Source organism: Sus scrofa, chromosome 1 (assembly GCF_054392235.1).
Source record: "Sus scrofa isolate SSC_HxYL_T2T_F1_AM1 chromosome 1, Sscrofa_HxYL_maternal_Yorkshire_Landrace_v2.0, whole genome shotgun sequence".
NCBI classification, from domain to species: domain Eukaryota; kingdom Metazoa; phylum Chordata; class Mammalia; order Artiodactyla; family Suidae; genus Sus; species Sus scrofa.
This window is the reverse complement of record NC_139383.1, coordinates 191,208,421-191,226,152: the sequence shown is the minus strand read 5'-3', so window position 1 is coordinate 191,226,152 and position 17,732 is coordinate 191,208,421. Positions and strand designations below refer to the sequence as shown.

The following is a 17,732-nucleotide window of genomic DNA, read 5'->3' as shown; positions in this document are numbered from 1 at the left end:
TTAGTATCAGTGGTATATACAGAGTGCTGTGATTTCAGAAAAGGGGGTTTTTGGGAGTCCTCACTGTGGTGCAGCAGGTTTCAGATCCAGCGTTGTCTCTGCAGTGGCCTGGGTTGCTGCTGAGGGGTGGGTGTGATCCCCAGCCCAGCTCAGTGGGGTTGGTGTGGCTGATGTTGCCACAGCTGTGGCATAGGTCATAGCTGCAGCTCAGATTCGATTCCTGGCCTGGGATTTCCATATGCTATGGGTGCAACCAAAAAGGGAACTAAAAAAAGGGGGTGGGGGTTTAAAAGTAAATAGCTGTTGCTACCTGTGTTCCATATTGTACTATAAACCTTTAGGTAGGTTATCTCATAGAACCTTCCTCAGTCTGTTTTATAGTTGAAAAAAATTTTGTTTCTTCCCAGATCACACAACTGTTAAGTGGTGGATTTTAAACCTTTAACTTCAAAGTTCATACTCTTCATACTCTTAATTTTTGTCATTACTACTTTCTTTTTTTTTTTTTTTTTTTTTTTTTTTTTTTTTTTTTTTTTTAAAAAGAATTGTTTATTTACTGAACCTGGGGAAGATTAGATACACAACCAATTTTAAATTTACATCTTTTAACTCAATTTTGAAGTGTTTTCACACAGACACACAGAAATTGGCATGCAACAGTTGTCCTAAGGTAAAATGGTTACCTTAAACTGTTGCAAGTATTTTCACCCAAGGTTGAAAAATTGTTTATCCTGAACATGAAAACCTTTAACAAATTTAAATTAATTATATAAAACTCGTTACTTGAAGTTGTCCCCTTGCAAAGATCCAAAAAAATTGTACAAGTGACTAATATACATTAGTCACAACATAATCCTGGATCATCCCCACGCCAAAACCAGATGCTCTTTTAATTTTACACCCATCATCAGCGACCAAGAGAAAGTCATTTCGTTTTATACAAAACAAAATTCACATGTGCCAAAAAAGAAAGACCCAAGGAAAACAAAAACCCTAGTACTGACAATGCTGCTCAGTACCCTAATTAAACAGTGGCCAAAATGCCACTGATAAAAATAAAATAGTGGCTGTATATCACTGCAAAGAAATTCAAGAGGCTTAATCCTTTGGCATCAGAAACCCAGATTTTTCCAATTAAGTGAATGCATACCTCCAACATGCCAAAAGTGGAGAAAGGGGATGTGCCAGCAGAGAAAGAATAAGTGTTACCATTCGCTGAAACACCCAGAGAAATGGCTCTAATAGAGCCTTCTTAAAAGGTTAGGCAGAAACCAAAAAATGGTGATTAGCTGTTTGTGTCAATAATTTTAAGTGGAGGTGACTGAATTCAAAGCAAGGTTCAAAGTAAAACTTTAGGAGGAAAAATGTTGTTGGATTAATAAGTCTTATCTTTAAAGCAAAAACAAGATAGACAAAGGATAAAAGTACCAACCTTCAGGCTGGAGAGAAAACGTCAAGATTCAGACAGTTGTTTCTCATAGGGACTCAACAAACTGAATCTTTAATGACTTGAACTGCAGGATAAGGGATCACAAGAATGCAGTCATTTTAGTAAAGTACTATCAATAAAGTACTATCCTGAACAAACTGCATTTTATTATGAAAACAAAAGGAGAAGATATAAGGACTATACACCTATATTCCACTTACAGTGTTTGAGTTCTGGAAGGATCTGTGTAATGGAGGCAGAATTCAAATATGAAACTATGCCAATCAAACATAAATTTCTCACTATAACTTTCCTAAAAAGGTGTTTCCCCCAAATCTATTAATCACAAAGAAACATAAGCTGTGAATGTACAGTTCAAAAAATAAAAATGTAGAAACTGATGCATTATTATGACCAAGACGTTTGGTAAACAGTGAAATTATGCGCTTGGGATCATTAGGAAAAGGCCTTTTAAACAACCCTCCGGACTTCAAAAAATCTCTTCAGGTAGTAGATCTGTCCCAATGTCATGGCAACTAGAACAAGAGCTTCAAAGAAGGACCAAAGGACCACTCTGCTGTTTGTGTTGTCATTGATTGCTCTGTGTATTCTCTCCCGAACTTCCATGTATTCCTGTTCATGTTTTACAGCTGTCATTGCCACTGCAAGCTCATTAATCATTTCTTCTAGCTTGTTCTGATGAGCTTCTGTTTCCATGTCTTGTCCTTTTGGGGCCTCCCCAATATCAATGGTGAACATCACTATCTTTGGAGTCATGGTGGACATCCTATTGCTAAAACAAAACTTATATGTTCCATCCATGTGAGCAGCAAATGTGTATTTCCCACTGGACTCCCGGTCTCCTTTATAAATTCCTTTATTATCAGGCCCTGTAATCTCCACGTCGATGTCCAGGAAGCCGCCCTCGGCCACCTCGAAGATGAGGCCCATCTTGGTGCCCGAGGTGACCCGCTCGAAGAAGCACTCCTCGGCATGTGCGTCGATGCTGACGAAGTAGCCCGAGGCCGTGGCCAGGAGGGCGGCCAAGAGCACCAGCAGCTCAGCGAGCGTCACCATGGTGGGGCTGGGGCCGAAGCCAGGACCGGGAGCGCGGCCTCCAAAGCCGCCGTGGCCGCCGCCGCCACCACTACCTTCTCAGCCGCCGCCGCCTCAGCCCCCACTACTTTCTTAATACTAATTACCATTTACTGAGTATCAAATTCCTGGTACTTTGTATTTTACACATAATAATTACATGTACAGTACTGTTAACAACTATATAAAGTGATGTTTTGTACGTTTATTCTCAGTACTCCTTTTGTGTTTCAAAAACCAAAATTATCAGCATAAAATAGCCCACAGAAGAATTTTAGAAAGATGGTTGTACAGTGAACTTAGAATAATTAAATATCATAAAGTTATTGGTCATTTACTATGAAATATTTGTTAATTATTGGCCAACATAAACATTCCCTTACACTTTCCCCGATCTTCTCAGTTTATAAACTCACAGCTATTGATCTCTGTGGCCAGGTGCTATAAACTCACAGCTATTGATCTCTGTGGCCTGGTGCAGAAAGACAAGATGGTATTTGAGGACTCTGATCTGAAAGCATTAGGATTTTTTTTCCCATAAGTCAAATTTAGGCCTTGTCAGTGTATTTTTTAACGTTTTAGTTATAAATATTATCCTGCAAGGTGTAAACAGAGCTTGTCAGCAGTTTGGCTTTAGTTTACTTGAAATTATGTACATATTCACAGAAATTAAGCATAGTTTGGTGTCTGAGCTAACCTACAGAAGCCTCTTTATCTGATAATATCCATATAGTATAGGAATAGGATGAGGAATCATACCAGATGGACTTTTTTTCCTTTCTCCCCTCTTCTTTCAATCATGATACCACTGACCTTGTATTGTACATAGCTCTTGTTCATATGCTGATCCTAAGTCATATATAATATATTCATATATTTCCTTAAGTCTGGAGGAATGTGTGTCTGTTAAACATTTGTCACTTCTGGAAGCTGATAAGATTGAGGAGGGTTATTCTTTCTACTTTATGTTATTGCTACTCTATAGCCATTGTAGAAAGAAATAACATAGAAAGCTTTTCCTTTTTGGGGAAAAAATAGTACTAAAATGGAATTCTTTGCTTCTTATGAGAAAAAATAACTCAAAGATTATAATCCCTTTCAACTCAGGTTCTATGAGCTAGTTATAAAACTTTAGGAAACTATCAACTTTTTTTTTTTTTTTTTTTTTTTTTTTCCCCAAATAGATCAGAACTTTCCAAAAATTGGCCGGTAAGAATAGAGAGTATGTATTTTACTGCTTAAAACAAGAGGTCTAGAGACCTGTTACCTTTTAGTTGATCCTAAATTTTTATCTCTGAAGAGGATGGAAATGGTTACTATTGTCTTGTCAACAAAAGGTGAACTGTTCTTTGAAGTAGATAATGGAGAATCAGTTACTTAATAAAAAAGAGGTTTTAGCCAAAAATTAGCGTGTTTCTTCCTTTTGTTAAACAGTTGACATCTTATTTCCTAAAAATGCCTTAATTTTGTCTTTAGCAATAATTTAGCAAAGTAATTTTTGCACATGTACCTTTAGAACAGATGTTTTAAATTTTTATTAATTTTAGTTATGCTTCTAAATTTGTTCACAGAAGCCTGTCATGTATCATATAACTGTAATTCTAGTTGAACTACAGGGTAAATTTATAAGATTTAATCATTAACAGGAAAAAGACCATTAGGGACATGTTTACTTTCCATTATTCTTCACATACACACACACACACCCAACAGCATTGTGGCACAGACCCTTATTTTATTCCTGTGACTTGGTGTTCCTGCTGTATGACTGTTGACTCATTTCTGGGTGTAGGAGGAAAGGAGTGGGTACACTGTTACATAAGACAGGCACAGGGAACTGGGGCTACACTATAATAACCAGGGCTGGGAACAGCAGCTTTTGGCTCCTGAGGGCAGCATCCACTGGAGTGTGCACATGGTTTTTTTGGTAGCATTACAGCAATTATTGTTTGAATATATATATATATGTGTTATTTATAAGTACTGTTTGGATAGAATACTGCCCTAAGAAAAAACAGCAAAAGAGGTGCTATAAGAAAAGGAAGGATATTGGAGTAGTTTACAGCCTATTTTCTGAATGATTTACCTGTGTATTTAGAGCATAGTGGCTAAAAGGTAAACTGAAGCAGATCATTTGGCTTGTGAAGAAGAATGGGAATTACATACTTTTCTAAAAAAATAAAAGCAAGCATAGGCAGAAGGGAAGTAACTGCATAGAAACAGCAGGGACAAGAATTTGGAATGGAAATTGGCACATTGCATACTTTGCTCATTTATGCTTTTCCTTAAAGTGCTTTTTCTTCTTCCCAAAGTATTTTCACTAATTATCCTGATTTTGTTGCTTCTACTCAGAATCCTATTCTTGATGCTAAATGCTGTGATTGGGAATAAGCACGGTATTTACCAAGATTACCCTATTAATTCTCTCTTTTTTTTTTTTTCTCCCTTGCTAGAAAGTACATAGGCAATAAATGAGCTTTAACATTTTTAGAGTTCACCTGGCATAAATTTAAGCATCTTGAATCTGTGGACACTGCTGAAATGCTCCTTAGTTAATGTAGTTCAGACTTAGAAAGATGAAGGTTTTTGTTAGGAATTATGAATTTGTTTCAAACAAATAAGTGAAATCTTAAGGTACATGAATGGCAGAAGTTCTAGGAAACATCTTAAAACTTTTTTCACAGGGGCTCATTGAGTATTTCTCATGCTAGTTCTCCAATTTATGTCCGCAAGTAGTTGGAGTTTCTCACTAAAGAGATATTTCTATTAGTAAATTTTCAGTGCTCATTAAGTAATTAGTAAATTTGGTATCCAACAAAATGTTTACTTTTTGATCTTGTGTTTTGTGCTTCTGGTATTCCTAGTACACATACCCAAGTTGTACAGAGAGGTATGGCAGCACGCCAAGCTCTGTATTTGTTTACTTTGTCCATTTTTAAAAAATGTTAGATGTTCCTTTGGGAATAAGATGGTAAATGAGTTCCCCATCAGAGGATCATCAATCAGGTAGGAAATCTTGTCAATAATTACTAAGAATAAATTTATTAGAATTTACAATTGAAGGTCTTCCTGTTATGTCCATTCTGCAATATGATTTGAGAAGTATAACTTTAATATTATATAAATATATGCCTTGCTGTAGGTCAAGTTCTTTCTCTAGTCTTGGTAGGTATTAACATCAGAACTATTACTCCGATGCATCTTGGTCCATAATTCTCTTTCTGATCTTTTAGTCACTAAACAGTTTTGCAAGAGAGATGTATATAGCTTCTCTAGGTTTCATGTATAAAGTGAGAAGACTGGATTAGAGTCCTGTCCTCAGACCCCTTTCATTCCAAAGTGAAAATTACTGCTTTAGTAGTCTGTTGCATACTTCCATCTCAGCTTACCACTGAAGAAGGACTTTGGAAATGTATATAAATATAATCTTAGGTGAGTCCATCCCACATTGTGTAGTTTGTTTTCTCATTTCGTAAAGAGCTTATTCTTTCCTTTCTGCTTGTGTTGTTCTGTTCAGTTTATAATACTGTATACTCAACCTCAGGAAAATGTAGCCCACAAATGATAATTCCTTTTCCTTTCTCTGTTTAGCTCCTTGTTTCCTGTAGTGAACAGCAGGTCTCAACACTAATGACACAAATGATCTTGCCCATTTTTGTGTATTGTTCTTTACAAGAGCAGTGTTGTCTAAAGTATTCTTAAGTTCCTGACAGTTAACTTTGAATGAGCTTATGTATAGAGTGGAATGTGTTCTTTAGAAATTATAGAACCACAGTGGTTGGAAATCTGTGTTCATTGTCTAGTGTTAATATTAGAATAACTGACATTTAAGATGAATAGAAATGGGTATTTTTTAACTTCAATTGAAATGAAGTAATATTAGCAGTTTTCTCCTTTCCCTAAAAAATAGTCTATTTAACTAGCAGTTAATAACTCAGTTATTTTAAGGTTTATGATATATTTAGTTTTAGTAAAATTGATATTTATAAAAACAGACCAGTTTACTACTATAAATACATATTTATGAATACATTGTGAATATGTTTGATTGTGTTTTAAAACAGATATGACCACATTCTCAAGTGGGAACTCTTCCAGCTGGCTGACCTGGATACATACCAGGGAATGCTGAAGTTGCTTTTCATGAAAGAACTGGAACAGATTGTTAAAATGTATGAAGCCTACAGACAGGCTCTTCTCACAGAGTTGGAAAATCGCAAGCAGAGACAACAGTGGTATGCCCAGCAACATGGCAAGAATTTTTAAGTTAATTTTTATAAATAAAATTTAAGGGCTTTAAAATCTTTTCACAAATGAAAAACTGCAAACAAGTACTTTGGTTAAAAAGGCAGCTTACTTTTTTGGACATCATAAATCTAATTTTACATATATTTTGTTATTAAAAATATTCTTTTATTAAGAAAAAAGTGAGTTTATCATTTTAAGAGCCAACCTGGCAAACACTTCTAAATGCTGTATATTTGGAAACTGCTTTGAATATTCTTGATGGCAACAAATGTAGCAAGAAATGTCATTTAACCAGATATTAAGTAGGAAATTATCAGTCAGTAAACTCTTATAGTAGCAGTACCTTTCTTTAAAAAGCAGAGAGGGAGTTCCCATTGTGGCGCAGGGGTTAACGAATCTGAGTAGGAACCATGAGGTTTTAGGTTCGATCCCTGGCCTTGCTCAGTGGATTAAGGATCTGGTGTTGCCATGAGCTGTGGTGTAGGTTGCAGACGCAGCTCGGATCCCACGTTGCTGTGGCTGTGGTGTAGGCTGGTGGCTACAGCTCCAATTAGACTCCTAGCCTGGGAACCTCCATATGCTGAGGGAGCGGCCCTAGAAAAGGCAGAGAAAAAAAAAAAAAAAGCAGAGAGATAACCTATGCAGTATTTAAAAAAAGATGTCTACTGCTTTCATGTGGAATATTGCCTGGAATTGGATGGTTTAAATATTACCATTCAAAACATAAAATGGGATTTGGGTGATAAATTTTTGTATATAATGTATGAAGTTCCTCTGCCCCCAAATGTAAAGAACCCTTTTAAAACATGTTGAAAAAGTATTTTTTGGTCTGAAAGGGTGAAGGACCTGTAATCTTTCAGGAATTAAATTAGGCATAAGGCCCAAGCCTGTGTGGGAAGGTGTGTACAGCAGTCACAGTTCCTAATATAACTTCCTTACTTTGTGCCAGGGCTCTTATGGCATTTAGTAACGTGATTCTGATGAGACACTGGAGGGTTCCCAACAGCATAGCACGTTGCCATCCTGATGGACTGGGTTGAGCTGCCAAAAATGACAATCAGGGATTCATTAAGAAATCTTGGTCATTAAATTGATTTACAGATCTTTTATCTTGTAAGAGTTTGTCACACAACTTTAAAACCCCAGTATTTCCCCCTCATTTTTTCCCTTTTGGTTTAGTAGTTATTAAGACATTGTTCATAATTAGCATAGTACATTTGATTGCAGGCAAATTTATGGCACATGTAGCCTACAAAATTCTGTGAATTTCAACACTTGTTGAAATAGCTCTAGTTATATTTACATGTGTTGTAAATATGTAAATAAATTCTTCATTTAGGTTACCTTCCAAAATATAAACTCCCAGATTTAGATACCAGTAAGTTTGAATTATTGATAAAATGTTGAAAGTGTTAAATGTTTGATTTTATATAACAAGCTTATTAAATATATTTTTGTGGAAACTAAATGTGTTGCATTTGAGTCCATGTTTTGTGCATAGTGCTTAGAAATATTTGATTTTTCTATTCAGAAGGCCTAGAGACAAAGGAAAGAGTATATAATGAAAGGGGTACTGGAAAATGAAAATGGGCTAGCAGAATTTTATCAGTGAGAAAAGTTATTTTGCAGGCATGTGACTAGCCTTTTTTTAAGATAGGAGTTTATATATCTTAGGAATTCTCACACACTCTTCCATCTTAATCATTCTTTACTCCTTACTTAATATTACTGCTTAATTTAATTACAATTTAGCCTTTTCTAAGAAAGGTAGAAATTAGTGTTTTAGAGCTCTCAGATAGGTGACATCACTTTTTTTTTTTTCTCTAAAAAGTACACTCAATGAAATTCCACCACAGATTTTAGTACTTAGAAAGACAATACAGAATCACTGGTTTAAAAGAACTGGAAGGTACTTAAAAGGGTACCTTTTAAAATGGATATCTAAATTTGTAATGGTGTCAACATTAAAGAAAATGCATTTTGAAATTTTTTTAAAAAAGAGCAAAACCATCCTTCTCTATCAGTGCCTCCCAAGCATTTCCAAATTCAGTTGTTTTTAATCTTAGGAACCAGAGTAAACTTTAATAATAGTTCACATGTTAAAAGAATAAACCTATAATGAATACATTTCTCTGTGTACCAAATGAAAAAATATACAATGCAGTGAAACTCAAATACATATACAGAGTGATTTTTTTGTGCATTTTTTGATCAAGAGGTTTATATGCTATATTAAATCATAATATAAAAGAAGAAGCAATATATAGTTTTTGATAAAGCAACTGAAAAGCTCTTTTAAATGTCTTTTAAAATAAAAGCCAATGGGATATGTAAGATGGTATAGGTTGAATCAAGCCTACGGGAGTTATGCAATTCTTTAACAAATGACAATGTGAATAATTTAAAAATTCTTCTATAGAAATAAAATGAGCATATCCAAATGTGGAGTAGTATTACTACATGGTTTAACTATAACCTGATATTAGAATTTAGTAAATTCAAGCAGAACACAGGTACTGTTACCATAAATAGACAAACTCTTTAAATTATAACAGCATATTTGAAGACTAAATCAGGAAACTGTACATGTTAACCAAATGATATAACCATGCATATATACATCTGCTTATTAAACACTGAAGTAAAAGAACTAAAACCCTTTTGCAGTCTTCAGAGGTGCTTGGTGTTTTACTCTGTTCTGATGGAAGCACTTTGAATGTTTGCATGGAGACATAAAACAATATTTAACTGACATTTTGGTCATGCACCTGTATCTTTAAAGTTTGGATTAAATTTTCTTCTTTTCTGATTGTTCGGTAGATTCTGACTTTGGTGCAGGAAAAGCTTGATGATACAAATGTCTGTGGGTTGCTGCTGCACTGTAAAGCTTGTATAAAGCCTAGAAATATAAGAATCAAAAAAAGATTATAAAACATTTTATTAAATATACAGATGTAAACTTTTTCCTTTTTAGTGTAATTAGTTTATGGTACTATATAAAATTCAGCATTCTAAATTTGGAATCCTTCTGTATAAATTAATAACTAATATCTTAGAACTCAAAAGTATTTTCAGCTCTCCACTATGTTCATGTCATTACTTGTGTGGGTTGATGTTTTCATGGTAAATGTTCTATCCTCAGAATGCATTTTCTTTTACCTTTCACACCTCTTGAAGCAGAGCTTCCTAACTGTGCCCCAGTGCTGTGTTGAAAACTCTTATGTGAATATTATCAATTTCAGAGACGCTCATAACTTCCGACTGCCAATAGCTACTTTACTATACACAGGTAGACCACTTGCTATCAGGGTTTCCTGAACCTGTGAACACTAAGACCAGCTTATCCGATGTAATTCTGGAGTCTATATAAAGTTAGAATATTTTTAAAAGTTGGACAAAAGTGTAATCAATTCCAAGGAAATTCCATTCATTTTTACCTCTACGGCTATTTTCTTTTGATTTTCTGAAGTCTGAATGGTAACCATCTTCAATTCTACAGGTGCATATTGGTGCAACATGCTAAGTCTAGATCTATTATAGTCTGATTCTAACACATTCATTTTAATCCATGGTCTCTTAAAAGTTTATACTTTAAGTTTTGATTTACAAAGTTGAAAATAGTTTTTACTTTTTTACTCAATTCGTCTTACTGAATTTTATATAAAATGATTCCTTATTGACTTATAAATAGTAAGTGTATCCTTGGTATTCGACTGGAGGACATAATCTAATTATATGTAACAGCAGAAAAGAGGAAAGAATTACTGTTAACTTGCTGTCTTTGCAGCTGCTGAAGATTTTTGCTTCCTGAGGATAATGACCTAAATGACTCCACAAAGATAATTTTTCTTATGTAACACATGATTCCTTTCTGGAAGCTTAGCTTCTTCCTCAGATACAGAGTTTTGCAGATGTGCAGTGGGAGAAATGAATACCAGTTTATAGATCAGGTCTAAGGTACGCCAAGAAAGTGACACTACACATTGGCCTGGAACCTACTTGAAGTGGTACAGATAACTCACAAGCCAAAGTTAAAAACAACTTCTAAAGGTTGTAGCTCCATTTACTCTCCAGTATTTAAGCCTTCTGAAGTTTCATAACTACTTGTTTCACTATGCAGTAGAGCAAAATGCACAATGTTGGAGCTTAAGAACTTTGAAATTTTCTAAACATTTAAGAAACAAAACATAAAATATTCATGATAATCAATTCCTGTTTCCTATGCAGATCAAATCACACATCATGTCCAGAATAAATTAAATATTTTAAAACCATGGCCAAAATTCACAACTGAAATTGTTAAATGCTAGAGGAACCCTGGAGCGGTAGTCAGCAAAGATTTTATAATCTACACTGTGACATCCTTTAATGGCAACTTGGTTATAAAACAATATCATAATGTTTTATCTTAATTTAAAAAAATTTAACTTACCTCATTTGTACTTCCCTGTGGCAAAGGCAGTTTAAAAGAGAGAAAAGAAAAGTATATATCCTGCTTCATTAATAGCATTATGATATTCAGTTTTCTTCATGGTGATTTATGAACATTTAAGAACAAATAACCCTGAAAATTTTTTCAGTTTAAATTACATATTTAGTCAGAAATCTTTTGAAGAACCAAATTATTCCTTATAGGCTCAGCATCATATTCTAGGACAGCTTTTGGATTTACCTCAAATAGCTCCTCTTTAACTTTAGAGGTTGAGGGACTATTTGAGGCAGTGGCTCAGGCTCCAGTTTTAATTCATTCTTTTTTTTTGTTTTTTTTTTTTTGTCTTTTCTAGGGCTGCTCCCACGGCATATGGAGATTCCCAGGCTAGGGGTCTAATTGGAGCTGTAGCTGCCGGCCTATGCCAAAGCCACAGTGACGCAGGATCCGAGCCATGTCTGCGACCTACACCACAGCTCACGGCAACGCCAGATCCTTAACCCACTGAGCAAGGCCAGGGATCGAACCCACAACCTCATGGTTCCTAGTCGGATTCGTTAAGAACTGAGCCACGACGGGAACTCCAATTCATTCTTTATCTATTGTGCTACTATATAGTTAACTCAGCTAGATTCATTAAAGACACATGGCAAATCTATTAGTTATAATTCTAATCTTAAAGAGTGTGCATAAATGTACTGAAGCTGGAAGAATTGTAGCTATTACTTGCTACCTGCAGACCATAAATATTCATAAGTCCTAGCTCCAAAATTTTATGAAGAATCTCAATTTTAGCTTTACTAAATTTTCTCCTAGATTTTCATGAGGTAACTGAATACACTTCCAGAATGACATATAGTGATTTGATTATTATTCCAGGTGTGTTTATAATTGTCTACTCTGCCAATATCGATTTGAACAATGGACCCTGGTGACCTTGGGTAGGTTAACTGGACCATAAAGGACAACTGACCCATAAGCAGCTGATCCAGAGATTGGCCTGGACTCATGCTTAGGGCCTATGCAAATGTACAGTTCAAATAGAGACAACTGGAGTTTCTGCTGTGGTGTAGTAGGTTAAGAATCCTGACTGCAGCAGCTTGGGTTGCTACAGATGTGTGGGTTCTTTCCCCGGCCCAGGGCAGTGGGTTAAAGGATCCAGCTTTGCGGCTTTGTTGCAGATGTGGCATAGGTTGCAGCTTCATTTTGGATTCAATCTGGCCCGAGAACTTCCATATGCCGTGATTGCAGCCATGAAAACAACAACAATCACCACCAGATAGAGATAATCTGAAGTAATCAGATATTGCATTAGGGGTTTTACTAAAAGAGACAGTTACTCGCTTTATGATGGTGGTTTATATATTCTCTTAACAAAGCCAATGCTGGTCATTTGATAGGTAGTAAGTATGAATTAACACATAATTGAGTCACAGTCAGCTAAATAAAAACTCCATTGTGTTTTCTCACTTCTTTTAACAGCTTTAACTTTTAGGATAAGAAAAAGTAAAAACACTGCCTAACCCATGTATTCGTGAAAATATTAAAATGTTGACTAGAAAACAGTTGTATAGGACTTCACATGTTATATTACAGTTAGCTGTTTGTATCTGCCATCTTGACAGAGTCTAAAAAATTCTTGTAGAGCCCAAGTCATCATGTTCATCTGTATATTTTGCATTCATATGTGTGCTGCATTTGAAAATTAGGAATTAAGAGAATTAAGTGCTCCTACCTGGTCCCATAAGGCTGCAGCCACTTGGTCTATTACGGCACCCAGCTCTCGGTATTCTCCGGAGTACCGGATGTATGCCCAGGTGCACAGAGTGATGAGGGTCAGTCCCATTATCATATTGCAGAGGCTAGCTATGATGTCCAAACCAATGAATCCAGTCACACCAGCAATCACATATGTGATAAAGATGACAACAAACAGTGTGGCTGGGGTACGAGCTGCATGGAAGATGTTTTTGCTATCATTGTGCTTGATGTACTGGATGTAAAGTTCATCTATTTCACTCTCCAACTGCTGGAGGTAACGCCGGCTAAATTCCTCTCCACCCATCTTCTTCACCCCTCGGAATAGCTTCACAGATTCTTCCTTAAGCTCCAGATGTTTGGTCTGCAGGTCATTAGGTGCCAGAAATGGTTTGTCACCACCACAAATCTGTACCAGATAGAGAAGTACTTGTTCATGCAGTGCAAAGTAAAACTAGCAACTATATAAAAAATGTTCACTTAGCTAGCTTAATTTGCTAGAATAATCAGAAAGAGCCTGCATTATGTTTTGTCAACCCACATCTCTCCACACTCCATAAATGTGACTGGTACTTTATAGGTGACTTATATAAAGTCTTAATTTTTATTTTTTCCACACAGGAAGGAATATCCTTGACTTAATTTCTTCAAGATGAAAAGGCGAACTGCACACAGTTCATTCATCCAAATTTTAGAAAACTACCTATATGTGGAGCTCCTTTCTTGGCGCAGTGGAAACGAATCCGACTAGGAACCATGAGGTTGCGGGTTCGATCCCTGGCCTTACTCAGTGGGCTAAGGATCCGGCGTTGCTGTGAGCTGTGGCATAGGCTGGCAGTTGGTAGCTCCGATTAGACCCCTAGCCTGGGAACTTCAGTATGCCGTGGGTGCTGCCCTAAAAAGACACACCAAAAAGGAAATTTATTCTAACTACACTGAACTAATTTTGACCAATAAAGTTTAGTTTAAAACAATGAACAATGCTATAAAGCTCTAAAGTAAATTGTGAAAAACATTTTCTTTGGCAGTTTCACTGATTTTTGTTTGAATGGAGCCCATTCAGTGTTTTCTTCAAGAGACTAAATGGAAGCATATTAAGTGTTCTTAATTTTCAATTTTCATTTTTCAAAAGTTGTAAGGGAAATTTTCATTTCAATGGGCTACATTTTCAGTATTTTCAAAAGTTGTAAGGGAAATCCCAGGTACAGATACCATTCAGCATAGTTACTTAAGATTTAACTTTTGTAAAGGAGACCCTCATTCCACTTCCCCTTTAATTAAGTTGTAAACACCATTACATTTACTAATATTCATTTTGACTCTTAAGATCTAATTTTGGATGTAATTTTGATTTTATAACATTTTCAGTGGAAAACATCATAGCAGTTATACACATCAGTCATTAGATGCATCCTAATTCAGAATGTTCAAAAGAGGAATACAATATTTAGAAATACTGGCCTTGAGGTTTAATTTACTTTTTCTAACAGTTTTTTTTTTTTTAATTTAAGATAGAAATATTTGAATTGCAGAACGTAGGAAGGTATAGCGGAGAGGGTACATGTTATTTTAGCCACTAGAGCTTATAAATAATGGGAAAATCTGTACTCCTCACCCCTGAAATGTGAATTTAAAAAACAATGTGTCTTTGTTATAAAAAGAGAAACTCATTTAAAACACATTTAAATTGTGCATAAATCATAGTTGTTTTTTGTTTTAAAAATATTTTAGAAATACAGTAAAAAGAAATGTGATACACATAGAGTGAGAAAGAATAAGGCAAAGCCACTTTGCATGTGTATACAGTGTAACCTGGAGAATGAGCTCATGGAAGAAATACTAATTTTACTTAAAACATCATTTAAAATATCATTTCTTACCTCTTCCATTTTTTTATTGTATGTATCCTTGGCAGTTGCCACGGCTGCTAAATTGTTAGCTTCTGCTGTGGCCTTTGGACAAAGTACAAAGTAAGATGTAAAATGCAATTCATATTTATTAAACTTCCACAGGCAGTTCTCATATATGAGCATCATGTGCAGGAAATGTGTAAGAACCCAGTCATCAAATAATATGTAAAGTGAAATACTTCCACTATATCTTTTAAATTTGGTAATGTTAAAATTTCAAAATGCATAAAACATAGAAGTTTATTCAATAGACCATAGTTCTAAAATGAATTTTCATTTGGAAGATTATTCCTCTTAAAAATTTTTCTTAAAAGCCTTTTACTGAATATGGGGGGAAATTTATAAATCCAAATACAGGGAAATAATACATAGTACATTTTATATAGACTAAAGCTTTAAGGATTACTACTGATAGAATAATATCACTGATAACAAAAAGGAACCACCAAGACCTTACAGAAATTTTTAAAAAAAGCGAGTTTCTTTTATTTAAATGTTAATTTGTAACGACCACTTGTTTAAAACTTGGACTTGCTTTTCTATTTCTTGTTACATGTGTGAATCTCATCTATAGTAGGAGTCTGTCTTCTAAACAAATTTAGTATACAAAGAGAAGATTCTTTGGTATAAAGTGTTTGTATGTCAGCACAAGTGAGGGTAGTGAGGCTGCTATATGTGTGTGTGTGAAAATGTTTAGACGAACATACAAATGGGTAGTTATTAGAAAAATAATCTTCCAATAAATCATTTCGACTATTTTTATTGTGTGATTTCTGACAGTTGATTAGAGCGTATATTTAGTTTAGCTTTAGTTGACAGTATGTTTTAGAATATCAGGCCTCCTGATGAATAAATACCTGTAACATGGATTTGGGATGTGGTAATTCTTCACCTTGATAAATCTTTATATAAGCCTAAAAAAAAAAAAAAAGAAAAAAAAGGACTTATGTTCAAGTAATTCCATTCAATATTTCTCTCTGTTAAACTGTATTCTTTTTTTTTTTTTTTTAATTGTATTCTAAGGTCCTGGCTGTTTCAGGAACTGTTATCTTTTCCTCATATTTTAATTCCCTCTTAGTTCTTGTTCCCTTTTCCTGAAAGGCCTTTTGAGACATCTCCATTTGCCAATCCTACCCTTCTTAAAGGCTTAAATCACTGCCACTGCCTTTAAAACTTTCTCAGATCCCTCTGCTAGGGGCACCATTTCTTTTTCAGTTACCCACTGGAATCTGCACCTGCTGCTGTCACAAGCTTTTTGGAGCAGATCTGTGCAAGGGCCCTGAGTTTCCTACTAAATTCTAAGCTCCTCCACAGTGTTTTATACACAGTAAGAATTTAAACTGTAGATAAATAACATGTCATCTATTGCTGAGGCAAATAATCATCACATAGGAGGTATATGAACCACGTTAAATGACAAAATGTGAATTTTAAAAAATATTTTAGTCTTTGAAGCACCAATCCACAAATTAGATTGGCAACTGAAATCTTCCAATATATATGTGCATTGGTTAAAAAAAAAAAGTGTTGTGTTTGGATCTACCTGAGATAAACAGGTAAATGCAAATTTAAAACAGTTCTACTTCAGATTGGCCTTCGGAAATGTGTAGCAGGAAATGCGTAAGAATTTTCTCCAGTTGGAAGAGAAGTATGGCCCCTTAAGGAAACTCTTTAGAATGAAGGTAACATTCAGTATAGGTAATAACTGAGGACTACGTGGTATGGATCCTGGGAAACACTTCTTCCCCCTAAAAAGAAATAGACTTTTCCAACTCTTAGATACATTTATATTGCAAATATATTTTCCTCAAGATAAAAGGAGACAATAAAGTTACCTCAAAGAGTTTCCCAAAAAAATAATATCAGAAAGCAAGCTCCTCTGGGGAGTCTAATAATTTTTTAAAATCATTTTTATAATTCCTTGTCCCTTTGCCCCCACACACATTACAGAGTCTATATATTTTTTGGCATTTCAAGTAGGAGCTGCATTCCCAAACATGTCAAATCTAAGTATTCACAAATGCTCTAGAAATGAGAGTGATACCTTGAAGTACTCCACCAGACCTCGGCAAGTGATTTTGTTCCCATTGATTTCTTTAATATCTAGGCTCTCAGGACTAAGTAGCCAAGGAATGAGTATTTTCAAGTTTTTGATGAATTCTTCATCTATTTCTACAAATAAAAAGCAAATTCATCATTATTTTAAAAATCCTATCCAGTCCTCCATGTCATACAATGAAACATCCTTTCATTTCTTCGTATTTCTCCCCCAGTGATAAAGCTATCACTCACTTTCCCATCATCTAAATTACTCCTGCAACCTACTTCTCTAAAGGTTAATGATCCTCCTTGCCCAAACTCCTATTGTTTGTCTTTCTTATCTCCATTCTACTTACATATATATCTTGTCTTCCATCTACTATAAAAGATTTCTTGCTATTAAATGCTATATAGATGTTTTACATCCCATTCACACAACCATTTCATGTACTGGTGCCTTTAAGTCTTGTTCATGGTTTTATATTTACAGGCCCATAGATGTGGAAAGGATAGACATTTACTACCTTATCAGTGTTCCCTCCAGAAGATGTATCCAAAAGTTGTTTTGTTTAATGTGCCCACCTTATGAAAAGTGTATAGAACTGGGTAGAGTGTGGTAGTGAGGATGCTGCTGCCTCTAGTGGTGAAACTCAGCACACAAAATAACATTGTAAGAAAAGTATCTCAGAGGTAATCTGAGTTATATGGTACAAGTGATTACATAAAACTCATAGCATTAGGTTCAATCTCAACATTACAGATTTAGCAAAGTAACACAGAAACATCTTCAGGGAAGTCCTTTGAACAGTGATAATTTTTTAAA

General features: G+C 35.1%; 3 protein-coding genes across 4 annotated transcripts in view; 1 reads left to right on the top strand and 2 right to left on the bottom strand.

The window, feature by feature from the left end:
* SAV1 (salvador family WW domain containing protein 1) overlaps nt 1-8,240 on the top strand; it is a 30,434-nt gene extending 22,194 nt beyond the window's left edge. Inside the window, exon 5 of the mRNA XM_001927720.8 lies at nt 6,589-8,240. Within this exon, the coding sequence (XP_001927755.3) occupies nt 6,589-6,790 (202 nt within the window). The 3' untranslated portion in view covers nt 6,791-8,240. The remainder of the gene's footprint in view (nt 1-6,588) is intronic.
* On the bottom strand, nt 492-2,605 carry LOC146406925 (transmembrane emp24 domain-containing protein 2). Its single transcript, XM_084981007.1, has one exon. It carries the CDS (start codon nt 2,504-2,506, stop codon nt 1,901-1,903), a length of 606 nt encoding a protein of 201 aa, XP_084837133.1. The 5' UTR covers nt 2,507-2,605; the 3' UTR covers nt 492-1,900.
* Nucleotides 8,241-8,825: 585 nt separating the features above from the next.
* The window catches only part of ATL1 (atlastin GTPase 1), an 88,974-nt gene continuing 80,067 nt past the window's right edge, over nt 8,826-17,732 (bottom strand). The window contains exons 9-14 of one of the 2 annotated variants that reach the window (XM_013993393.3): nt 16,914-17,041; nt 15,727-15,783; nt 14,840-14,911; nt 12,937-13,368; nt 11,205-11,219; nt 8,826-9,671 (exon numbers count right to left, since the gene is read on the bottom strand). In XM_013993393.3, the coding sequence (XP_013848847.1) occupies nt 9,561-9,671; nt 11,205-11,219; nt 12,937-13,368; nt 14,840-14,911; nt 15,727-15,783; nt 16,914-17,041 (815 nt within the window). In that variant the 3' untranslated portion in view covers nt 8,826-9,560. The remainder of the gene's footprint in view (nt 9,672-11,204; nt 11,220-12,936; nt 13,369-14,839; nt 14,912-15,726; nt 15,784-16,913; nt 17,042-17,732) is intronic. The other variant, XM_013993394.3, reaches the window with a different exon arrangement.